General features: G+C 57.9%; 2 protein-coding genes across 4 annotated transcripts in view; both read right to left on the bottom strand.

Annotated features, from left to right (window-relative positions):
• PHF12 (PHD finger protein 12) overlaps positions 1-6802 on the bottom strand; it is a 32576-nt gene extending 25774 nt beyond the window's left edge. Inside the window, exons 1-2 of one of the 2 annotated variants that reach the window (XM_058854242.1) lie at positions 6362-6802; positions 5863-6044 (exon numbers count right to left, since the gene is read on the bottom strand). In XM_058854242.1, coding sequence (XP_058710225.1) covers positions 5863-6007 — 145 coding nt within the window. In that variant the 5' untranslated portion in view covers positions 6008-6044; positions 6362-6802. The remainder of the gene's footprint in view (positions 1-5862; positions 6045-6361) is intronic. The other variant, XM_058854243.1, reaches the window with a different exon arrangement.
• An 895-nt stretch (positions 6803-7697) lies between these two features.
• SEZ6 (seizure related 6 homolog) lies at positions 7698-21960 on the bottom strand. 2 transcript variants are annotated; one of them, XM_058854375.1, is made up of 17 exons: positions 21836-21960; positions 13542-14111; positions 13336-13469; positions 12279-12471; positions 11790-11975; positions 11547-11715; positions 11064-11230; positions 10786-10980; positions 10466-10604; positions 10187-10383; positions 9916-10110; positions 9645-9836; positions 9368-9565; positions 9236-9274; positions 9014-9134; positions 8831-8933; positions 7698-8292 (listed from the first exon to the last, which is right to left on the bottom strand). In XM_058854375.1, the coding sequence occupies exons 1-17, from the start codon at positions 21897-21899 to the stop codon at positions 8260-8262; spliced, it is 2895 nt and encodes a 964-aa protein (XP_058710358.1). In that variant the 5' UTR covers positions 21900-21960; the 3' UTR covers positions 7698-8259. The 2 variants fall into 2 exon arrangements, with proteins under 2 accessions (XP_058710358.1, XP_058710359.1); XM_058854376.1 differs by having other exon boundaries at positions 7698-8276.
• Between the last annotated feature and the right edge of the window lie 3377 nt (positions 21961-25337).

Raw genomic sequence — 25337 nt, 5'->3', positions numbered from 1 at the left:
GCCTGTATGTGATAAAAAGACATAAGGCGAGCTAAAAGAAGGTGAATATATTTATAAGATAGTGCCAAGATCTCCATAACAAACAGTCATTAGCAGATTAGTATTATGAATCTAATCCAATTAAGAATTTCCTTTGCAAATGCCTGGAGGAGCTGGAATTCCTCTGGGAAGACCTTTCCATGTTGTGAAAGGCTCCCATGAGTCATGCCTGCAGGCTGACATACCAGGAAAGACCAGCTCTGGAGCAGCAGGAACAAAGCAGTGAACCCCACCTCGAAGCAAACCGCCGCAGCCTCCTGCTCCTGAGAATTCAACTCAAAAATGGACCTCACAGTGGCACAAAAAAAAGACTTTTCAGTTCCACAGGTTGTGGTCCACATAAAACTGGCACTTTCCTAAGCCAAGGTACTAAACCATGGAGAATTTTCCTTGTTCACAGTTTCCCACTGTGCCATTTTAAACAGCTTTGGAACAATGCGGGTGTTTGATGTAACACCAGTCCATGCAGCAGCCACGTCTGAAGGCAAAGCCTAAGTTAAGTAGTTAAACATCCCCCTCCTCGGCTTTGAATCCTTGATTTTAGAATCCCAAAACCATGCTCCTACCACTCCACACTGATGTTGGGAACCGCAGCAGAGACCCACGCCTCAATCCAAATCCCCAATTCTTGCCCACAACTCAAAATCTGCTCACGCTCAGTTTAACCCGAGCAACACCCACACACACAGGTGAGAGTGGTGGCCTGCAAGTCACTCAATCAGGAGCTCATCAAATTCTTACTGTGAACAACTTGCTGAAACCCTCAGCTGAAGTCCATAGATTTAGGTTGACCTTATCTGCCTTTGCATGGAGAAATTTAGCACAAAATAAGGAGAGGGAAAAATCTCATTGGTACAACCTTGCTGAGCAGAGCTGCCAAGACTGATCATGTTACCACATCTGCAGGCGCACACGCAGTGACCCTCCGCTGCCAGAAACCCAGTCAGGGCAATCACTTCCTCCTGCCTCAGGATCCATCCTAGGCTGGCTCCAAGACTCCCAAAATATCAGAAGCAGAGATACATAAAAACAAAAGTCGGAGTTTTTTAAAAGCATATACTTAAACCAATATTGTTTTAACAAAGTATCTGTTAAGATACATATATTTAAACTTTGGGAAAGGAACAGCTTACTCCAACCTTCAATATGCAATTACATAAATATTAAAGTAGGGGTTTGCCAGTCATTTATTATTAAAAAAACCCCAAACAAACAGAAAGCCTCACAATAAAAACTTTCTGCGCTTAAAACAAGCGATGTTTTGAAGCTGTAATGTATTCAACATTCTGAAATTCTGCTCCTAGACACTACTAGGTAGGAAGTTTGCCTCTCCAGCACCTTCTTGGATATCCTGCTACTCCTTGCAGCAGGAGATGCCTCAAACCATTCTAATGGCCACCTGAACTACAGGAGGCAGCCCAAGATGACCATTAAGGGAAGGATTAACTCAGACAATAGACTGGCCATTGTTTTGCTCCCCTCACAGACTGCATATTAATGTAAAAACCCAAAGCTAGAAAAAATGCCAAAGATAAAGCAGGGCATTTTAGACTGAATAAGGTGAGGAGTTATTGATGTCCTACCAGCCAAACACAACTTTTTTCCATTCTTTGCTCGAAGCACTAAAACAATGTGACTCATAGAAAACACCAAAACTCTAGTTTAGCTTCCTCTGCTGCACTCTGCAGCTGTTACTCCTGCTCTTCAACACCAGCACTTGGATGAAGACGGCAAAATTGGAGTTTAAAAGAGCCAAACACTGTAAATATAAACACAAGGAGGTGTTGCAAAAAGTTTGGTGGAGGTAGCAGGCCCCAGTAGGGACACAACATGCTTCTCCCAGCACAGCAGCAAGGAAGCCCAGCTACCAGGAACCGTTTTGCTGGGTAGTGCCATAAAACTGGTACTGTCATTTACATAACTGGTCAGCTTTAAGAGACTGAGGTCACTCCGCCATGCCAGCAGAGCTGTACAGCCAGCAGCATGAGTTCTTACAAGAGGGACTTGAACCACAGCATTCAGTGAGGTTTGTGCTTTTGGGCTCCTCCAACCAGAAACTCAGGCAGGGAGACTTTTTAAAAAAACAAAAAGAGAGAGAAAAAAAAAACAAACACAAAACTGTTCTGTGTTGGTTTTCCCTCCTGTTGTCACTCCCCTCCCCCAGCTTGTTAACTAAACTTTTCCTCTCCCGGGGATCTTTCTAATCCTTAGTAATGAATTTGCAGCATCAGTCACTTTGCAAACCTGCTTCAATATGAATCAAGTTTACTACAAGATCAAGAAAACACAGGGAATTCTAACAATCACATTGCCAGGAGGAGGATATAAATAGAAAAGAAGTAGCACTGGAAAACTGGTTTTCAATCATGTAAAGAAGGAGCGTGCACCATACCCGGGGGCCTGGGCTAAGGCAGAACATCAGGATGGAAATGCACTCTGCAGAACCAAACACCAACTTCAGAGCTAAAAATCCCACATCCTGTTTTCAAGAATTACTAGGGACCCAAAAAAACTCTCTCTGTAAATTCAAACCTGAAGAGAGTCACCTGACTGTGACATTAATCCGAGTATGTTGAAACTAAGTATCTGGCAGGGATTTCACACTTGCCTGTATCCCTCCCACCAGGCCACTTTATCTGCAGCTGGGCTGGAATCCTCCGCACCCATGGCCTCTCAGAGCACCCACAGCAGCTTTACACTGAACTAGTGACTCCAAAACCGAGTTGTGGGAAGAGCTGACACCCCAACAGATGAATTGGGAAGTCACTTCCACCCACATTAATTCAGGAGAGCAGTCATTCCACGGTGTATCAACAAACTTGTTATTTACCACCTCAAATGTGTAATACTATCAGACTCGGAAAGTTCTGTGAGTTTTGGCCAGGTGCCTTCTGTTTTCCACGGAGGACAACGGGTTTAAGTGCTCAACTGAAGTTAAGGCAAACTGCTGAAGTCTGAGGGTCACACACTTACATAGCAAAGCCAACTTTCTCACTAAAGAATTAAACAACTTGATACAGAAGAACCTTCTCTACACAGGAAGGAGCAACATGAGTTCCTGGGAAGCTGAGCTGGGTTTGTCTCCAGCTGACTGCATGACTTGTGCCAATCATACCCCTGAAAATACTTTCTTTTATAATATGGCCTCTCCCATACAGCTGTAATCAACTGATCACAAACCGTACACCAATTAAAAGCTACTTTTTAATTTTTGTTATGCTATACTGATAATAAAAGGTACTAAAGCGAATATGATTAATTAATCATATATAAATGCATGCATAATTAAATGATAATACCTGGTACTAACGCTCACAATAAATATTCAGAGAACAGGTAAGCTGTCGACACAAATCCGTTAGGGGCCCCAGTGGTGCTATTCAAGTGACTTAAACCAAGCCTTGCATTACAGCTGCTATTCTTTAAATAAAAAAAGGAGGCAGAAAGGAAGCTGCAAGTGCTGTCTTTATGCCTAAGTTTATATCCAGACTGGAAGTTTACTTTAAGCAAGATGTAGGAGGTAATGGGAAGACACATGAAAACAAAACCTGAGCATCCCTTTGACACAACCTAGGTCACCTGAAGGCCACAGCCAAGGGCCCAGCAAAGGTCCAGGAGGAAGGAGGCAGAACCAGGCCCAAGCTGGAGGCCTTTAGACAAAGCCTTTCCACACTGTGCCACCTCCCACAGCAGGTTCTGGGATACTGTCAAAGGGATCGCTTGAGAAACCGCAGAAGAGGCGACAAATGGAGTGAAACAGAGTATTTAGAACTGCTTTTTCATTTCTTTTCTGAAGAGTGACTAGTTAGCAAAAGATACATATATTTTATACATAATATTTTAATATAAATTTTTTATACAATTATAATGCAACTAACTCAGGTACAGTGAAAGCTTTAGAGGTATCTGAATTACCTGGTTGTTTCCCACTCGCTAACTACACAAACATCACCAAATTAAGCTATGAAATTTAGGCATGCACAAAGCAGTCTGATTTATGGTCAGACTTTACCAGGATTCAGAGTCAACTAGGACACTCTACAGCCTTAGGCACAGCTCTTCCATTCCAAAATGTGAAGTTTTAGCCATCACTCCAGCCTCACTAAGAGAATGCTCAGGATGTGTTCGGCTGCATCTGAAAGCAACTACACCCAGCAGAAGGAAAAAACCATCCTTAAATTAAAGCTCATCAAGGACACTGGATGAAAAATAATGATAATTACTATCCTCCTAGTAAATATTAGAGGATCTGCACTACCACCAGTAGCACTTCCTCAGGGTAGGAGGGATGATGTCATGGCTGCATGCTATAGCATTGTCGGGTTTGCCTGGCTACACGCTGCTAACGGGACACTCCCTTACAGAACTGTGACCACACACTCAGCTTCCCTGCGACCAGCAACCAGTTTAATAAGTATTCCGAGACCCTCAATTAGCATACAAATGCAGAAGAGCCAGCGAGCAAATGAAAATCAGAAAAAAGCAAAAAAAACCCAAAAAACAACAGAGGGAGGGGAAAAAAGCGCAGAGAAGACAGCTGTAACAGGGTGGCAAACAAAGCTCCAAAGCATGAAAGAGAGAAAGGAATGTGGTTAAAAAATCTCCCCTAAGGAAGAATACTCTGTACTCCTAAGCTCCAGCTGTTTGACTTGCCCCACTCCCTCCTCCACTCCATTATCCACTCTGGCTGTGCTAATTTAACACAAACCCCCCGCCTATGTCAACTGTTGAAAGGGGGGATTTTGGCAAAGCGGCCTCAGATGCATCCAAGCTCCGGGTGCAGAAAAGGGAAAAACTTTGGGGTGGAAAGTTGAGGCGCTTTTGGCGTGGTGTCGCTTTGTGCTGGGAAAGCTTGGGAAGCTGTGAGGGAAGGCAGCCAAGAGCCCATCCTGCTTCAGCCTCCAGCACCTCGAGCTCTGCCACCGCTTCCACACGCATCTCGATTCCCAGCCGGTAGCCAGATTTGCATGCAGAAAGCTCTGCCTTCATGAACAAAGCCACACAACTCCCAGCAAGAGCACCCAACAGCCCTCCAGTTCACGGCAGACACCCCATGGATGAGACAAGCAGGTCGGAAGAGCAAGGAGGAAGGGAAAAAAGGAGGGAAAGGAATAAACCGAGCCAACGTTAAAGTCTGGAGGCCTGGATTTCCATGGGGAAGGTATTTTCACGTTTGAGATACTATAGGGAGCACTGCGAGGGTTTGGAAGTCATATATGCAGCCAAAATGGCGCTGAGAATAAAAATATAATTTAAAGGAAGGTCGCCATATTGTAAACAGTGAGGCAGGGAGACACAGAGACAGCAACCTCCATTATTCCCAGCAGCTGCAGCAGCACGGAAGCGCTGGGAACGTCAGGCCTGGTGCGGAGACGCCACCAGGGCTTCCCTCTCTCCAGCCAGGGCCCTCCGGAGGGTCCCCCCCAAGCCAGGCACCCTTGGAGAGGGGTGAGGTGGGGAAGTTCCCCGCTGGGGGCGGGGGGGCAGAAGGCCGGGCAGGGGCAGCACCAAGGCAGCCAGGCCACGCAGCCAGCGGCCTCGCTCCTCCTCCAGGCCTCTCGCCCGCTGCTCAGCACAAAAAGAAAGGAGGAGGGTGGACCCCCAACCCTCCAGAAAGCAGGCAGGGGAGGATTCACCTCGGCCGCTGTGGATTAGTCTCAGGAGAGACGGAGCAGAGTGGGGTTTTGCACCTCCTTTTTGTTCCTGTCTGCTCTAGCCGGCCTCACGTACCCCCCTCTCCTCCCCGGGACCTAACGGGAAGCGGGAGCGGCCGGAGGGAAGGTGCTCTGGGCAGATCCGGAGGGAGAGAGCGCCAAGCCTTACCAGCACTGGAGGTGGAAAGCGGCGGGGCAGTGATCGCAGCACAGCAGATCCCCTCCTTCCTTGCAGCTATCGCAGCTATCGTGGTTAGTGGCCCTGCCACTTCGCCTGGGCTCCTTCTCGGGCCTCCTGCTCTTCTTCTCCCCATCTTCGCTCTTGGGGGGAGCCAGGAGGGCCTGGATTTGCTGCACATGCACACACAGACAGAGCGGGCTCTGAGGGGCTGCACGGACCCTGCCCGGGAGCGCTTCTCCCCGTGCCCGCCGGGGGGACAGCGGCCCTGAGCCCTCCGGGACGGGACCGGAGCGGGGACAGAGCCCCGGCCGAGCCCGCCCCGCCCGCCCCGTGTCCGGCAAGGCCTCTCCGGGGGCCGGGCGAGCTGCCTCCGTCCCTCCGCACTTCCTTGTAAGGCCACGGGGCTCCGGGGTGGGGGGGTTCCCTCGCCATCTTGCAGCCCCACTGCCTCCCCGCTCCGGCCCCCCCGCCGCGTCCCGGGCCTCACCTCCATCAGCCCCCCGGAGGTGTCCAGGTCGTAGACGATCGTCTTGGTCTCCATCTTCTCCCACATTCATCCAGCCCAGGAGCGGCCCCGAGAGCCCCCCCCGTGGAGAGGGAGCGAGGCGGGGACGTGCGGCGGCCCCTCAGCGACGGCTCCGCGTCGAGGCGGCGGGGTGGGGGGGCGCGGCGCGGCGGGGGCGAGCGGGCGGCGGGGCCTATCCCACGGGCCGCTGCGGCTTGCGCGTCGTCCTCCTCCTCCTCCAGCCTTGCCCGGGGGCGGCCACAGGGGGCCCGACGCCCGCTGCCATTGCCGCGCAGGGGGTGAGTGGGTGAGGGAGGGAGGGGGCGGCGGCCCCGCGCCCGCCGCGGCCGCTCACGCACCGCGCACGCCCCGCGCACAGGCGGCGCCGACGCTCCGGGCCCCGCGCGCACGCGCACTCCGCGCCCCCGCCCCGCCCGCCTCGTGCGCATGCGCGCTCCGCGCCGCCTCCCGCGCCCGGACCTGGCGCGGCGGCGGCGGCGGCGGCGGCGGGGGCGGCGGGACGCACGCGGAGCCGCTGCGCGTGCGCGAAACACCGCCCCGCGCGGCTCCGCCCCGCCCCGCCCCTGCTCCGCTTGGCTTCGCCCATTCTCCGCCCTCTTCTCGCGCAGGCGCGTGGCGGTCGTCACGTTCCAGGGAGCGGGCGGGGTAGCGGGGACGTCAGTGACGTAAGGACGCGGGGCGGGGCGGCGGGGCACGCTCACGTCGGCAGGGGGCGCTCAGCGCGTGGCGCGCAAGAGTGGCGGGGGCGCGATCTCTGCTTGTGACGTCACCCCGGCAGAGGCCACGCCTCTTAAAGCGGCAGTGACCCCCGGAGAGCACGGGAGGCGAGGGCGTGGGGGTCGGGATGCCATGGGGGGAGCTGTGAGGTGGGCTCAAGGTCCACCCTGGGGCTGTGTGTGTGTGCGTGTATCCCCACTCCAAGGTGCGCGGTCCCGCTGAGGAAGACGCCATCGCTTCTTCTAAAACACCAGTTTTTATTAATGAAACAACCAAAAGATGGGGAGGGGGCCGGTATCCCCTCCAGATCGAGGGGGCGGCGGGGACCGGGGTCACCAGCCCGGGCGGGACGCGGCGGTGGGGGGAGAACAGCCATGCCCCGTGCCCCTGCCCACCCCGTCCCTCCGGGTCTGGGCGCGCTGGGGTGCCGGGACGCGCGGGGGGGACCCGCTGGTGGCGGAGGGCACCCCCCCGGGGAGGGCGAAGCAAGCGGGGGCCGGGGGGACACGCAGCATGCTGGGGGCACGGGTGGGACACGTCCCTGCGTGGCGGCGGTGGGAGACACAGGGTTGCGGGGGGACCAGCCCTGTGCTGGGTGGGGGAGCGAGGGCGGGGGGAGCACCCACCTGGCCACCCAAGCCCCTCGCCCACCCCCCGGGGCTTTGTCCCTTTCCCGCTGCAGCCCTGGAGAGCCCTGTCCTTACCTGGGGGTCCCCACAGCGCTGCTCCCCCTGCCTGTGTCACTCCTCCGTCGCAGGGACAGTGGGGGCTGCTGTTTTTCCCCTGCGGGGGACTGGGGCGAAGGATGGAGCCCAAAGGGCAGGGTGGGATCCAGGGAGCTTTGCTGGCTCGGGGGCCGGGGAGGCAGGATGGGGTCCAGGGACCCCCACTGGCTCAGCCTCTCGTGAGCCCAGTGCAGGAGGCTGGGTGACAGTGGGGCTCGGGGAGACCCCAAGGGGGTCCGGGTGGATTGGGAGTGGCAGGGGGGTTGCCAGTGCCCAGGTGGGTCCTGCCAAGCGTTTGGCTTGAGTCTCCTTGGGAGAGGTGTTCCCAGCCCGTGCCGGGGGCTGGTGGGCACGGGGGGGCCTGGGAGGGGTGGCTGCAACGCCCAGCTCCACGCTGCCCACACCTAGATGGACACCTCATATTCCCTCGTGTCCTGCAAAGAAAACAGACTGCAAGGGGTTGGACTCCCGGCAGTGCAACGGGGTGCCTGGGACAGGGATGCAGCATCTCCCATCCCATAAGGACCTGGGGGCACATCCCAGACTACAGATGGCCCTGGGGATGCATGTCCCATCCCGTACATGGGTCCTGGATCAGTGTCCATCCTGTACATGGTCCTTGGATATTTATCCTAGGTACCGTGTGTGGTCCCTAGATGGTTGTTAGAACTAATGTGTGGTGCCTAGATGGATATCCCACCCCACATGTGGTCCCTGGATCGATGTTCCATCCTGTGTGTGGTCCCTAACTGGATGTCCATCATGTGAACAGTCTCTGGATAGATACATCATCCCATGGGTGGTCTCTGGGTGCATGTCCCATCCCCTGTGTTATTCCTGATGGATATCCTATCTAATGCATGGTTCCTAGAACACATAACCCCATCCCACGCCTGTCCCAGCCCATGCACAGCCCCTGGCACAGGTGGCCCATGCGATGCAGGGTCCCCAGGGTGCCCAGTGGGGGGGTGTGGGGGGCAGTACTTACTCCTGTCTCGTAGGTGGGATTGTCAAAAGCTGACTCCACGGTGATATGGTCATAGGGGTGGGAGCCAGCAAGGGGCAGCTGGAGGGCTGGCTTCCCCTGTAGCCTGTGGGGAAAGGACAGCTGGAGCGGGCAGTGGGGGGCCGTGGGGCCCCATGGAGTGACAAGGGCCAGCGGGCCACTCACTTGGAGAAGTAGAGATAAATGCCCCCAATGAGCAGGGCCACCACCAGCACAGGCAGGAAGACAGCGATGGCAACGTTGGTGCCCTCCAGCGTTGTCCCCGAGGGCACGGCCTTGGCCACAGCTGTCCAGGAGAGTTGGGGGCTCACCCAGGGGACACCCCACATCGGCTGCACCCTGGGTGCCCCTCTGCACTCTGGCACCCCAAAACACCCTTTCCCTTACCATCCAGGTTGCGGTTGCTGTAAAACTCATCGTAGGAGGCTGGAGGTGGTGGAAGAAAGAAAACACCAAGGGTGAGAAGTGGGGTGCTGGGCAGTGCCTGTGAGGTGCTGGAGTGGGGAGCCGTCATCTCACCCGCCTTGCAGATGGGAGGGAAGCCGCTCCAGCGTGAGGGGTGCCCAGGCAGGCAGCGCAGGCTGCTCTCGCCCAGCAGCGCCCGGCCAGCAGTGCAGGAGAAGTGTAGGGTGGCTCCCGCTGGGTACAGCCGCCGCTCCGGGTTCTGCCTCCCGCCCGCCGGCACGCCAGGGTTGTGGCAGGGCTCGTAGGTCTCCGCTGCGAGGCAGTGGCACCGTGGTATCAGCACTCGCCATCAGCTCGGGGGATTTGCCCGGGGAGGGGATGCCCAACTCACGGATGCACTTGGGGAGGCGGTCACTCCACTTGGGTCCCCCCGCCGCACGGTCATGGCAGGTCAGGGTTCCAGCACCCGCCAGGACGTAGCCCTTGTCACAGACGTACTGCACGGTGGCTCCCACCGGGAATTTAGGGTTGGAGACCACCCTGCGGCTGTGCTCAGCATCCCCAGGGTCCCGGCAGGTTGTCACTGCGGGCAGGAGTGACCGATGGTGACAGTGGCCGGGGACGCACCCCAGGGCAGGGGGTCACTGGTGGGCAGCACTCACCCCGCTCGCAGGAGGGCAGGTCACCGCTCCACGTCAGGTCCCAGTGACACATCAGGAGGTCAGTGCCGGTCAGCTGGAAGCCGGGGTAGCAATGGAAGGTGACCACAGTGCCGTGGAGAAGCTCCGGTTGCGAGGACGTTTTCCAGCCATTGGCAATGTCCGGCAGCTCGGGACAGGTGTCATTACGGGGGACCTCTGTGGGCATGGAAGGCTGAGCAGGGCAGCGGGGACACTGTGGACACCAGGCACACTGTCCCGCCATGGCCCTCACCAGAGAAGTGGATGACAAAGCCCTGCCGATAGGCAAAGGCACCGGCGCCAGGGTCAGACTGGAACTGGACGGTGACATCAGCAGTGGATGCGTAGAGCTTGAAGCGGCCACGGGCGCCCGTGTACTGGCCCAGGATGCGTGCAGTCAGGTCGTCCCCATCATAGAAGGTCAGCATGTCCCCCGAGCCCAGCCGCAACCTGGGGCAGCGGGATCGTGAGGGCAGGGAGTGCATAGATCTGTCATCCCACTATCCCCATCCCGGCCCATCCCAACACTCACACGCGGACATCCAGCATGATGCGCTTGTCCTCCTCCACGTGCAGCCCCCAGATGCAGTCCTGGCCCTTGCCGTACGCCTCCGGCCAGTTGGGCGACAACACCACTCCGGCTGTGTCCGTCAGCTCCCCGCTGCACACCGCTGTGGGCATGCAATGGACTTGCCACTGCCACGGGGCACCCGCCACAGCACCCACTCCAGCATCCCACATCCAGCACCCACCATATCCCTCAGTCCCATTACACACAACAGCACAGTGGCTGCAGTATCTCTCGTGCCCCATCCACAGCAACCCCTGGCACCCTCCAGCACCAGCACCCACCACGGCACGCTGGTTCCGTCTCATTCCACTGCGGGTCACTGGGGTCAACACACTCGATGATGGTGGAGCCCTGCTCGAGCGTGTAGCCAGGGTCACAGCTGAACTCCACCGTGGTGCCCACGGGGTACCGGGGATCACTGGCCGTGAAGTTCCCATACTTGACGAAGGGCTCGTAGCAATGCCCCTGCTCAAAGGCTGCAGGCACAGGAGGAAAGGTCTGCAGGGGCCGGGTGGGCACAGGGATGTTTGGGTCACCCACTACACCCTCGGCCCCATACCCTCATAGCGCAGCGCCATGCCCGCAGCGGCCCCGCTGCTGTCGGTGGTGAGCTCCACGAAGAAGTGGCGTCCGGTGCTGAGCAGCCCCTCAATGGGCAGGTACTCCACCTCGTAGGAGTCGTACACTGGTGGTGCCTCCACGTTGTTGCCGTTGCGGATGATGAGCCTGCCAAGGCATGACAAGGGCAAGGTGCAGTGCTGGCCATGGCCAACAGCAGCCATCCTTGGGCATGGCCAGAGGTTATCTTCCTTGAATATGGCCAACAACACCTGTCCTTGATCATGGCCAATGGCCAAAGGTAGCCACACTTGGCCATGGCGAGCAACACCCATCCTTAAATATGTGATGTGATTAATGTGATTAATGATGTGATTCCATCCTTGGATATAGCCAAGAGCACTCATCCTTGAACCCCATGAGGGGCTGCCCCAGTGTGCCCCCACACTCCTAGCCCCCCCCCTAGTTTGCTCCAGAGCCAAACCTGTCATCATCCTCTGCCAGTGACACCTTCTCGAAGTGGAGGTGCAGGCGATGTCCATCTGGTGCTTCCAGCAGCCAGTGGCACGTCAGGTTGTTGCTGTAGTTCCCAGGAAAGCCGGGTGAGACAATGCGTCCCACTGTGGCGTTCTGGACCACCCCGCCACATGCCGCTGTGGGAGAGGGACCGTCAGTAGGTGACTGTGCCATGCCAGCTGCCCCGTGTCCCCATGGTGCCGGTGCTTACCGAGACAGAGGGGCTCGTGGGCGCTCCAGAAGGGGCGGGTGGCATTGCGGCAGACGAGCCGGCGGGCACCCTGCAGCTGGTATCCCGTGGAACAGCGGAAACGGGCATCCCCACCAGGGTGAAGGCTGCTGACCGAGACCTCCCCGAAAGCTGGCCGTGCTGGGAAGGGGCAGCTCAGCAGGTAGGCTGGGGGCAGGTGGTGGTGTTACCAAGGCTGAGGAACAATGGACCCCCCCAGAACCCAGAAACTGCCTCCCTTGGAAATGCCTGGGTGTGGCAGGGCTTGACTGACATGGTGCCTATGGCTGCCGAGAATTATGCTAAATTAATCCATAATTGCTAAGGTCAATCAGCTTTCCATGAGTGTTCCTCACCCAGTCAGTGCCCACTTAAAACACAGATAAACTTCAGGTGCATCGCCATGACCCAAATTAGCACCACACTGGTAGGGAAGCTTCCAGAGGGTACAGAGGGGTCTGAGCCCCATACCTTGGTAGTGAAAGTGGTAGGAGCCAGGGCTGGGGGGCCGGGGGCTCTGGAAGCGGAGGGTGAGGAGGTTGGCTGGGCTGCGGATGACCTGGCCCCGCCGCAGGAAGGACTCGTTGGCCAGGAGGTTGGGCTCCAGGCCTCCTGTGCTCTCCACCATCAGTGTCTCCCCTTCTGCCAGGCTGATGTTCTCTACCTGCCGGGGACACAAGTGTCACCACAGCAGCATCACCCGGTACCTGGCTCAGAGCTGGTCCTTGAGTGGCTTCCCTGCGGTCGATAGCCCACTGGAGCTTGTCTGTGTGGGGCAGCACCTTTCAAACATGGTTAGCAGTGCCATAAATCATCCCTCACTCCAAGAATAGCAGGGCCCAGCCAGCGGCTCTGCCAGGGCACCACAGCACAGCCAGCAGAACACCGCACTGGCAGCCTTGCAGCCAGCCAGCCTCGCCCTCTGGAACAATTTGCTATTAATGATGCTAATTAAGCCATGCTGCATGTTGAGGAACAGCAGCACTGGTGAGTGTGGGCTGGAGCAGGAAGAGGTGGTGGAGGTGCTGCCTCTGGCTCACCGCTGGTTTTCCACAAGCCCTGGCACTGCCCTGCAGTGGCTTCAGCAGAGATGGGGACACATAGCCAAGTGCCACTGACGGGAGCAGCACAGGCCCCAGCACAGCAGGATTTGCTGTCAGCTCCTGGCAGATGGGTGCTGGGTGTTCCTGGCCCTGCAGCACAGCATGGCACCTGCTGAGACCGCTCACACCTTCTCCATCAGGGTGTTGTTAATTAAATCGTGCAGCACTTCTTTGTGATGGGTGCCAGCCACAGCAGCTGGTGGGCACAGAGCATCCTGGGGCATCCCAGCAACTCATGTACCCACATCCCTGTGCCAGGGCCTGAGGCAATGCCCTGAACCAGCTCTCTTAGCTTAGGGACACAGGAATAGGGACAAGGACAGGGATAAGACCATGTGTTTGCTGCACCCTGCACAGAGTAGGGGACATGCCACACTTGTCTGCAGGCACTTGGCACCCTGGCCCACCCTCAGCCCTCAGCTCACCTTGAGCTCCACACCATAGCCAGGGTAGACAGAGATGGTGTAGGTGCAGTCCAAGCTGCCATCATAGGGGACACTGGTTGGCTCTGGGGACACCAGCCAGCCCTCGGGACCCGCCAGCGTCCGGTTGCAGGGAGCTGGTGACAGAGGAGACCCCAGCTCAGCCCCACTTCACCTCAGCTCCACCTGACTCCCTCCCTGGTGCTCACCTGGCCCCTGCAGTGTGGTGACAGTGGTGGTGGTGATGGTGGAGGTGGTAGTGGTCCCCTCCTCATCCCCGGGCACCACCATGGCCCCATTGCGGGGTGCCAGGGATGTGCTGGCCGTGGTGGGTGCCTGGCTGGGGGATGCAGTGCTTGATTCTGGCACCCCAGAGGGGGACAAGGAGGGGTCTACACCTGGCACAGCCCCCCATGTCTCCCCCCACGGCCCGGGGTGCCCCGCTAGCGTGGTCAGCGGGTCAGTGGGGAAGGCGGGCCTGGGCAGGGCAGGGGTACGGGGTGAGGGCTCGGGTTCTGGGGGGCCGGGGGCCGGCTGGAGGGCACTGGCAGGGAGGAGGGGACCAGCGCCAGCAGGCAGGAATGGCGCCTGGGCCAGGTAGTCCTTCTTCAGGAAGGCTTCGTGCAGCAGGTCCTCCAGCAGCGGGTGGTGGTTGAGGATCTTGAGCGTGGGCGCCGTGCTCACAAAGCGAGCCTCTGCCTCCCGCTCCACCGGCGTGGGCACTGCCGTCGGCTCCACCTCAGCGCTCTCCCCGGTCTTCCTTGCCAGCCTGTTGAAGCCTGGAAGGAGGAAAGAGTGTGGGATGCTGGGGACCTGTGGACTGATGCTGGGGACTGAGGGAACAGGGGACTGGTGATGCACCAGGGAGTGATGCTTCAACACTGTGCCCTCAGCAGCACCTGGGAGCAGTGCTTGGACACGGACTGATGCTGTACCTGGTATGGATGCAGCTCTGGGGAGTGATGCTGGTGCAGTGCCACAGACCTGTGCTGCACTGGGGACTAACTCTTCCCATGGACCAACCCTGCACCACAGGCCAGTGCTGCTCCAAGTGCTAACGCTTCCCTGCACACCAATATTCCCCCAAAACCAGGATGGCAAACAAGAGCATCAGCCACATGCAGTGGGACTGTGACACCCTCTCCACAGCATACCCTTCACTGGGGCAGCCCTGGCAATTAAGCCGTGGCTAATTAATGCACATCGCCAGTTTGTACCACGTGAAGGGGTGCCCACTCCTCCTGTGAGCCAGCCCTGATGGGAACAGCCCTGGGATTGTGTGTCCCTGATCACAGATTATCTTTCACCACAGAGGTGGCCATCCCGTGCCAAGGTTCTCCCAGGACTGCATATTCCCAGGGTGCAGACACACGGGTGATCGCCATGACTGCCATGACCAGCTGTGCCAGGAATGTCACAGGAGCCTGGACATTTGGACCCTTCTCCAGGCTGCGAGAAAGCTCAGCTTCTTTCCAACCAGGCTGTCCCTGAGCAGTGTGAGTGTGCAGGGAACCCCCTACCCTATCGAGGCTCCCCCCTCTCCCACCCACAGCCACAGGGATTCCCCTGTCACAGCCCCGCGTTCCTCCCAGGCATTAGTCTCTGAACAAATCCCCAGCATGCCCAGCCCAGCAGCTTACGGCCTTTAGACCAAAAATAAAAGAGAATTTAATCAGCCCTAATGAGTCACCCGGCATCTCCCACTCCTAGATCTGCCACAGCACTGTTCCCTCTCCAGCTGGGCATAGCCCAGTGCCACAGCAGAGGGGATGCCATGGTGACACCCAGCATCCCTCTGAGGCCCTGGTGTGGGACACGAGGCCACGGTAGCGTGTGGGCACGTCTTGCCGCCGTGCACAAGCACTGATGACACGATACTCCCAATTACCGGGTAATTATCCCTATCCGTAGCAGGGCAGGGCCCCGCGAAGATTAATTACTCTGCGACTGCTGCTTTTAAGGGACAATTAAGAGACATTATCTTGGGTGTGCAGCTTAGTGGGGAGGTGCTGGGTGCTGGCAGGCTCCTCACACTGCTGCTACCCACCCTCTGTCCCCACCACCCCCTGCCATCACCCCGGGACAATGGTAATGCCCTGGGCACAGCAGGGACACCTGCCCACATCAGCTCCAAGAGGTCTGCTTGCCCCCCAGCAAGGCCAGAATTATGTTTTAATAGGATCCATTTATTAGAACATAAAAGTTAATGAGTTTATACTGAAGTGCGCCAAAATCTCAGTTAGGCTTTAATAGCGGATTGGTGCTCAGGGCTGGGCCCTGCACCACCACCACTGCCCAGTGTGGTGAAGGCTGGGCTAGAGATGCCCACCCAGCCCCCTGGACACTCCTGCCCGTGAGCATCTCACCTTCCCGGGGTGCTGGGGGACACGGTGACCCCCATGGAAGCTACTGGCTAAGGCCAGGCCTCACAGCAAGGATCCTACAACAGGTCCCATCTGGATCTGAGCACCCTGGCTGAGCAGTGTCTTGGCACCAGGCACTGCCCTGGGTGTCACACTATATTAGGAACGGCGAGAAGCATGGCATGACTCTCTTAGCTGCATTGTCCAAGAGAGCAAAGTTTATTATTCTTAATCTTGTTTTTGGAGAAGGTCCAAGAGGTAAAACTCTCACTGGTCATTAAAGCAACTTATCACCATCATTGGTTAAGTGGAACACAACCCCTTGACTGTTTCTTGCAAGTAAATCCTAAACAACACCTGCCAAGATTGTTGTCCTTTACCAAGGACTGTTTGGATTCTTTCTCATGCTTTCTCAGGCCAGAATGAGAAGCCTGTGTGACTTAGTTTCACACAGGCTCTGTTCCCTGCTTGCTTTTTGCATTTAGTATCCACACCTGGGCTCTGTGTGCCGCAGAATACTCTTGGTACCAGGGGATGCTTGGGACTCAGGATACTCTTGACCCTCTGGGGATGCTCAGGACACCATGAGAAAGAAGCAAGTTCCCAGCTGCTGACACTCAAGCCCCGTCAACACCACAGTCTTAGATCCTCCACCTCCACAGATGTCTCTAAGCAGCTTATCTCCAGTGCCACAGCTATGTCCCTCCCATGTCCCCAAGGTGACCAGGGACTGCTGACGTGGGACTGGCCACCCCTCTGGGCCCTGGCACCCAGCAGCCACCCTGCTGAACTCGGGGTGGGCAAAGGGACTGTCAAGTCCCCAGTAGCCATGTGCCTGTTGGGGTCCCTCGTCATGCTGGCCACGGTCACAGCGGGGACAGGATCCTAATCCCTCCCATTGGCTTTTTTGGGTGGGAGTTTATTAACAGCAGCCAGGAGATGCCAGAGACTAATCCGACTGTGGCGGGCGGAGGCCCCCCTGGCAGGAATCGATGCTGCCTGCTGTCACAAATAAATAAATAAGGCGGCACGCGGCCGCCCAGGGAGCACCGATCAATGCTGCCCGCCAAGAAAGCAATAACAGAGTGGCCAGCTCAGGGAGGGGACAGGGCAGGGCCCTCGCTGGCCCCAGGAGCCGTGCCTCAGTTTCCCCATCTGTAGGACGGGGCAGGCGGGAGGTGCAGACAGGCAAGTGCCTGGCACAGGGTGAGGGCAGGGGCTGGGCCTCACAAGATTCTAAGTTTATTTTCTAATTTAAAATCCAATCTGGCTTTGCCCCCGTGGCCAGGGCCAGCAGCTGTGATGAATGAGCTGTCAGGCAGCTGACGCCACGCTCCCCCACCCACAGCCTGCCTGTCCCACAGCCTCCAGCCCCCTGAACTACTCCCAGCCTCCACAGCAGGAACAGGAGAGGGAACACACCCTGGTGATGCCAGATCCCTACCTGCCCCCTGCCCTGGTGGCCCTAAGGACCCCAGACGGGGAGCAGGGCTTGCTTCCAGGTGTGAAGGCAGCGTGGGCAGGAGCAGGCAGGGAATGCAGGTGGGTGCAGGTGGTGGCAGCGTGGGCAGGAGCAGGCAGGGAATGCAGGTGGGTGCAGGTGGTGGCAGCGTGGGAATTCAGGCATTGTCGGGATGCAGGCAGGGGTGGGCGTGCGCAGGCAGGAGCGCACAGATGGTGTGAGGGTGAAGGCCGGGGCGGGTGGGCATGGGCAGGACTGTGCAGCCAGCTCCTCTGCCACCCAGCTGGCACCACAGACAAACCGCTGGCACCCAGCATGGCGAGCTGGCACTTATGCTGGCAAGCACGTCCCGCCACCCCATGGCCACCTCCACCCCGGCACCACCAGTGGCCCCAGATGCCCGTGGCCAAGCTGAGATCGTTAGAGCAGCAGAAGCAGAGAGCCAAGAGGCTGCCCTGGTGCCCAGGGACACCGCTAGCGAGAGCGGCCGCCAGCCCTGGCAGCTATCGGAGGAGCTCGGCTTTAATATTCATGGCAGCGCTGGTGGGGAAGCGTTTGACCTTGTATGTTTTGCAATTCTCCTTGAATTGAACAGTCATTTACCCGCTGACACATGTCACATCACCGCAAACCGGTTCCCTGGAGCATCGCAGCGGCCGAGCGCCGGCTGACACACCGAGCACCACCGACAGCGGGTGGGTGCGAGGGCAGAGCCCAGTGGGCAGCTGCGTGCCCATCTCTTGGGCTTTCCTCCCTTGCCACCTGGTGGATGCCAGTGGTGCCTTTGTCCCCTCCTCGCCACCCATAGCCCATGTAATCCCCCTTCCCCATTCTCCCTGTGGAGCTAATGGGTTTCTACAGCAATTCCCCTGCATGGCAGCAGCGGTGATAAATTGTATGTCTGCTGCTATTTCAGACCCAAGCACTGTGCGGTGCCTTTTCCCCCTCACTGGGTTGCCAGCACCCAAATCAGCTCCTCCAGTCCCTCCCCCAGGACTTCCTGTGATGAATACCCCACTGCTGGGCAGCACCCACTCAGTGCCACCCCATAGTGGCCCTGATGTAGATGCCAGGGCTCCATGTCGCACAGGGCTCTGTGCAAGCTCTGGTCTCCCCCAGGACCCAGCACAGCACACCCCTCTGGGTGGCAGAGGGGCACCCAGCCCTCGGGGCACCCCTGGGTGCTGGGGGTGCCTGCCCAGCGTGGGCGGGAGTCAGGCAGGGTGATCAGGGCCACGCTGCCCACCCAGTTCCCGTCTCCCCTTCCCTCCGCCCACTGCCAGAGACAGTAATTGAAATCGGTTGCGGGAGGCGAGCGAGAGCCGCTTGTCGGGCTCAGCGTTGGGCTGCTCAGCCATGTCATACTTCCTGCAGATACCATTCCCTCCCATCGCCGCCTGCTCCTGCCAGAGCCGGCATTTCAGCTGCCCCCAACACTCTATCTCTCCCAGCCAGCACCACATCCTGCCCCAGCACCTCTTTTCCTAGAGGATGAACCATCCGGTTCTGGAAGCCACTGAGGGCTGATCTTACAGACATTTCCCCTTGCTGCCACCCCCCAGGGCATCTGGGGACCACCAGAGCCTGCCCTGCCCAAGCATCACCTCGCTCATTGCCCACCACTGGCTGATCTGGCATTTCAAGCACCTCTCTCCATTTTCACAGGGTCAGAGTAGCGCTCTTGCAGCTGATTAATATTTGATCCCTTCAGCACAGCTTGTTACTGCATTTAAATTATATATGTAATAATTCCTACTGGCACAGTGAGCGTGCGGGCTGACTCCTGCTGCTTCTCCTGCAGGCTGGGGGCCGAGAAGATGCCCAGCCCTGGCCAATGGGGCTCCCTGGCACCTCGGAGGATGTGATGAGCAGTGCAAGATCTCAGCACATGGCAGGATGGCAGCGAACCAGGCAGATAGAGGCATCCCCAGCTGTCTCTGAGGGGCCCAGGCAGCCCCTTCACCCACCCGAGGATGCTCATGGTGGGAGCAGTGCTGGTCCTCTGGTTGTCCCCATCTCCCCAGCAGCAGGAGGAAGGGATGCTGCCACTCCCGAGTTCCTGCCTGCGAATGGAGGGAATCCATTACCTCCCTGGTTATAGGCAGCTTTCAGAGGCAATCTTTCAATTGTGCGCATTTAAAGAATTGATTTGAGGCGAAATTATCCTCTCCCATCAGAGCCGCTGGAGACACAACTTCATCTGCTTCCCCCGGGGGCTGTTAGTGCTCCCAGGGGACCCCAGAGCCAGGGTCAGCCTCAGCCCCTACCCTGGCAGGGGCTGCACACGGGGAGTGACAGCCCCAGGAATACCGTGCCAGCCTGGGGGTCACACCAGCAGCACAGAGTGGAGAGGGGGATTTCTCTACTGCTTCAAACCAGGCCTGGGGGTGCCCTTGTCATGTCCTTGCCCAAGCTTCTTTGCACCCCGTTTTTCCCCACATTCCCAGTGCTCTGGCTCTACATGGCAGCCCTGCCTGGCACAGCACCCTGTGCTGAATTCATCCCTAACACTGCAAACCCACAGACGATCCCTGCGGCAATCAGGCTCCTGGGAAATGGTGGGGGTGGTTGGCTCAGCCTGCTCCCCACATCCCCATGGGACAGCCCTGCCCTCCCGCTCCCTGGCTTAAGAGTATTATCCAGATAATCCTGGCCTGGCGGCACGGCAGCGTGGTGGTGATGAAGTCCTCCGAGGCACGCAGGGCACGAGCACACACGCCGTTAATTACTGGAGCAGGCGCCTGTCTCCTTCCCCAGCCCCCTCCCCACACTGAGACCCCAGCCAGCACCCCCCACACCCCCAGGGGCACCATGGCCCCCAAATACATCACCCCTATGGGCACAGTGCATCTTGCTGATGCTGGATGCAATGGCACAGCTCGGGCCCTGTGCCCCCTGCCACACACTGTGCTGCTTCCTAATGCCCCAGGCTGCTAGGAGCCCAAATTACAAGGAGCTCCTTCCAGTGTGGCTAAGATGACCCCCAGAAAAAATTCCTGGCCTGCCATGGCTTTGGAGAGCTGGGGAGAGGGGCTTCAGTGGGGCAGGGCTGATGGAGCTATGCCTGGCACAGTTTCCCTAGGCTGCACCAGTGCCATGGGGTTCAGACCCCACTTTCTGCTGGGGAAAATCCCTGTGGACAACACTGGATGGTGGTGCCCCACAGCTGGGGCAGGAGAAAGACAGGATGAGAGCCTGCATTGCCACCACTCAGACCACATCACCAAGCTCCCCAGCCTGGATGAGGAGTCCAAGACTCCCTGACCCCACATTCCTCAGACCCATGGCTCATCCCCATCATTCACCAGCCCACTGATTCCAAGTCAAGGCCACAGTGACACTGAGGGTGGCAATGCTGCATGGAGCCCTGGGTACTGCCTGAGCTGATGGAGGATGTGGAGCTTGAGGCACAAGCCACACAGGCAGCTCCCAGTACATGATGAGGGCATATAGGGTGGACAGGACCCCATGGGTCCCAGCCCTGGGAAAGGCTCAGCACCTCCCAGGGCATCCCTACTTTTAAGACTCTGGGAAATGCACATGCAGTGTTTAATTAACTTTATTGATATTCAGAAATTAGGGAACTGACTAGAGGTAATTGCTCATTAGAAATCATTAAACCGACACAGTAAGCACCAGACTCCCTTGGGGGAAATCTGCCCTGCTCAGCGCCCTGTTCCCAGGACAGAGGGACCCCCAATATCAGTTTTGCTGCCCCCCAGCAGGGCAGGAGATGTGTGCGCCATGGCATTTCCCCACTTGCTGTCCCCATCCACTCCCTTTCCCAAGCAAGAGGGCTGTGGCAGCTGCCCCAGGCGGCAGAGTGAGCTGGGAATAGCAGCGGGCACAGGGCCACGGCGCCCTTCCCCGGCTGGGCTCGGCTGCCAGATGGGGAGTTTATGTAACTCCCTGCACGGCTGCTGCCTGCAGCTGGTGCCCACATCCCGCATCCCACCAGGGCCAGCGGGGCTGGACCACGACCCACCCATCGCCCCATGCATGGCCACAGTGCTCCGGGGCACCCCAATCCCTGACAGGTCCCTCCAAGCCTTGGAAGGTCCCCAGTCCTATTTTTGGGGCAGCGGAGCCACGAGGCATCGAGACTGCCGGTGCCCCACGGGTGGCAGAGACAAGGAGACGAGCTGGGTGTTGGCCGCTCTCCTTGGCAAACCAACACCCGCCAGCCCTGTGTCCCCCGTGTCCCCCGTGCAGCTGGAGGGGTCACCCCAACAGGGAGGAGAGGGGAAAAGAACCAAATACCCCCAGTATCCACCCGGCAGCGGGGACCGCACGGAGGGACGGGCTCACGGCACAGCCAGCCTGACGGTGGCTCGAAGGGCTCGGTGACCGCGGGCGCGGGTCCCGCCGGTGCACGATGCTCCCCCCAGCCGGTAACACCGGCCAAGGGGCTGCAGCCGGAGCCTGCCGGGGGCGGAGTTGCACCAGCCCCGCTGCAAAGCGCTGTGCGCGTCCCCGGAGGAGGTGGCGGCGGGGCGGATAACGGGGAGGGGGGAATTGTCGGTTCACCGGGGGAAAACGGGGAGCGTCCCCTCCGCATCGGGGGGCGAGCGCGAGTTGGCAAAGTTTGACGGCGACGGAGGTGGCTTGAGGCCAGCCGGTACCGAGGGGTGGTCGGTGTGCACGGCGGGGATGAGCCGGGGTGTCGGCCGGCGCTTACCGTGTGCCGGGGCGAGGAGCAGCGCGGCGAGGAGCGGCAGGAGCAGCGCGGGCGGCGGGCCCATGGCCGGCGGCGGTCAGCACCGCGGACAGCTCCGCTGCGGCGGCGGCGGCGGCGCCCCGAGCGGCGCCCGCCGATACCGGGGACGGCGGAGGAGGGGGGGCCGTAATGCTCCGAGCGCGGCGCACGCCAATCCAAGGATCGGGGGGGGGCTCTCCCCGCCTCCCCCCCGCCGTAATGCTCCGAGCACGGTGCTCGCCAATCCCAGGGACGGGGCTGGGGGGAGCCGCTGGAAGTGAGGCGCTCGTTAATTCCAGGGACGAATTGGAGGGGGGCTGGGGGGGGGGGGTGGGGTGGCCTTCCCCCACCCACCCAGCCCTCGCCGTAACTCTCCGAGCGAGGCGCCCTCCAATCCCGCAGGCTGGGGGGGCGGGGGGGCTCCTCCCTGCTACCCCACCCCCACGCCGTAACTCTTCGAGTGCGGCGCCTGCCGGAGCCGGAGATGGAGGCTGGGGGAGGGGGATCGCCTCATCCCCCCTTCCTCCCCGAATCCCGGCAACCCTTCGGGATGGAAGACACCAAGGGCTGTGAGAAGGGTGCTCGCCTCCCACCTCACCATATCCTACCTCCTCACCCTACAGAACTCTCACCACAGCCCCTCCAGCTGCCCTTCCCCACCCCTAAATTACCCAAATTAGGACTGGGCTCATCATCCCCCAAGCAGACACCTGGAGCAGGAACAGCACAGAGGGGGGCCAGGATTCTTTATGGTGGGGGTCCAACAGCCCCTCCCCAGCCTCCTGCCTCGGAGTCTCGGAAGGCAGCCAGCCCTGCAGTGGGCAGATGGTGCTGGCGCCGGCACCGAACAGCTCCATGTTGGCTGATGGACGGCTCCTGCGGGTGTTAAAAAAAAAAAAATATATAAAAAAATCTCTTTGTTTAATAACCCCCTCCCCATTCCACCAAAAGCCCAGATGGCTTCGCCTCGCCGGATCCCCTGCAGCCTGGCCAGCCCCGCTGCACACACAGCCCACGCAGCCAGCTCTGGCGGGGGTTTAGTTTTAATCCCAGGTCCTGCTTTGCCGACATGCATCATTCCTGCCATGGAGAATGGCGTGGCTTGGCATGGGGAGCCAAGAGCAGAGCAGCAGCCAGTCCCACGTCATGGGCTGTGTGCCACCAACGTGGCACTGGCTGTTGTGCCACCAGCCCCACGGCTGTGGTGGGAGCGGGCCTGGGAGCGATGCTGGGATCCTTCTCATCCTGGGGGTGCTGCCGGCTCTCCCACAAAGCACTTTCAGCTCTAAACCCAAAACTTTGATCCGCCGGTAGCATCATCAATGTTTAATGCAACAAAGCCCTGGTAAGGCTCGGAAGATGAGCATTTTGAGGCCAAATTGAAGTTTCTAATATTATGATATTCAAATAATTTTAATCTGCCTGATGCTTCCCCAGGCACGTACCTGGACTGCTAATGAGGGGTTGCCTGCAGCCGCTGTTGCTTTTGACAGAAAACAAACAATTCTTTGCAGGTGCCATCAAAGGATTGGGAATGGAGAGGTCTGGGGAGGAAAATGGGTGCGAGCGTGCGTAGAGCCAGCATGTTGCAGCTGGGAGAGAAAGATGCTGTGTTCTCCTCGGCTCCCCGGGGAACAGCATTGCTCCCTAATTCTTTTTTAAGTGTCAGTTTGTGCTTGGTGAAAAATGAGGCCGACACAGATGGATGATGGGATTCCCAGTGTACAGGGGACAAAAAAGGTGCAGTGGGTGCAGAGTCCAGCACACATCAAATTGCATCTGATCCTTGCCCAGCCTTGACCGAAGTCCCTCATTCCACATTTCCCCAGTGCCACATGGATCTGAACTGGAGAAGCTCTCACAGCCTGTGCCAGGCAGTTCCCCAAGCCCCTATTTCCCCCTCCCCATGCCATTGCCAGCCCTGAGTTTTCCCATCCATCCACCCAACCCACACAGGGAATATTTCATTTTTACTGAGCTCTCCTGACCCACACCGGCTGCTTAGGGAAATGGTGTTCTTGCTGCCCCAAGCATTGCCTCCAGTCAGTATAAAGCCAGGTGAGGAGGACATGGCAGGGATGATGGAGACCTTGGCACAGGGCTGGGGGGAACCCCCAAAAATTCACCCTAAGGCATGTTGAGGTCCTGCAGCTGCTTTTTGGGCTTTGGGGGTGCAGACCTCCCTGATGTCTGGGTTCAGCCCTGGTTGAGGTCACCTGCAGAACAAAAGCAACGGCCTGAGGGATCCCACAGAGCCCTGGGGATGGTGATTTGTATCCCACCAAAGGTTTCATCATCTCTGTAACCTCACAAGCAAGGCTTTTCCATCCATTATATTACCACACTGCTAAAGGGAGAGGAGTTCATTTCTACCATTTAACGTTTCATGGATAATTAATTATTCTTCATCTTTCCAGCAAAAAAGGAAGAGCAAGTAGAGGGGCTATTCAAAGCAAAAAAAAAGTCAGCTTGAAACCCAGGGAAATTGCTGAATTATTTGTAGCATCAAAGGCGAGCGAGGATGTGCTGATTTAACGGGGCCCTGTGAGATGCAGAGCCCTGGGCATCGTGGTGATGCTGAGACTGGGATGAACTCATTGCAGCAGTGGTCATGGGCAGGGGGGTGGATGAGAGGTCTGGGGGGCACCCCAACCTCTGCCCGTGCTGCCCATCCTCCTCCTGTCACCTTCCTATAGCTATGAGCTGCTAGTTCTGCCTTTGCACGATGTTGGGGTGTCCCCATGACCTGGTGGAAGCCTCCAGTGCTCCCCAGTGCTTCATTCATCACCAGAGGCAAGTGGCATAATAAATAATTATATTTAACATTTCATAATAATGACAATTAACCAGTAAATAATGCCTTTTACACCACAGAAGCCAATTAATTCTCCTAAATAGGTGTCAGCAGCACGGGGCAGTGGCAGCAGTGGGTAAAACTGGCAGCCCCTCTCTGTGTTATCCCCCACTCTGGGGCATTGTCCCCAAAACCCAGTCACACCCCAAAATTTAACAGATTTTCAAAATCCACCACACTGCATCCTGGCAGCTCTGGCGAGCCCTAAATCACCCCTATTTCCTGTTAAAAAATAAAAACAGAAGATGGCAACAAAATGGTTTATGGCTGTAATAAATTGTGCCGGAGAAAAAAACAACCCCGTTTGCCTGGAAGCAAAGTGGGGTTTCCCATTGGCACACGAATGGAAGCCTTGTGTCCCACCACAGCTGGAACCAGTGGAAAGGGGGATTTATTGGAAGTAGTTTTCCTTCACATATATGCCACCCATGCACTCTGAGCAGCTGAGCTGCCCACCCTGGTGGCACCAGGTGTTGGTGGGGGAATGAGAATGTTTGTGCCCGGCCAGCCCCAAGGGGTAGGAAGATACCTAGGTAGGTAGCCAGGCCTCTGTGTGCCCCTGGGTGCCCACAGAGCTGGAAGGTGGCCAAGGCTCCACTGGACTCTGCCCTGTTCCTCCCCTTGGCTCAC

This window comes from Poecile atricapillus, chromosome 21 (assembly GCF_030490865.1).
Source record: "Poecile atricapillus isolate bPoeAtr1 chromosome 21, bPoeAtr1.hap1, whole genome shotgun sequence".
Lineage (NCBI taxonomy): Eukaryota > Metazoa > Chordata > Aves > Passeriformes > Paridae > Poecile > Poecile atricapillus.
This window is presented reverse-complemented; position numbering and strand designations above follow the sequence as displayed.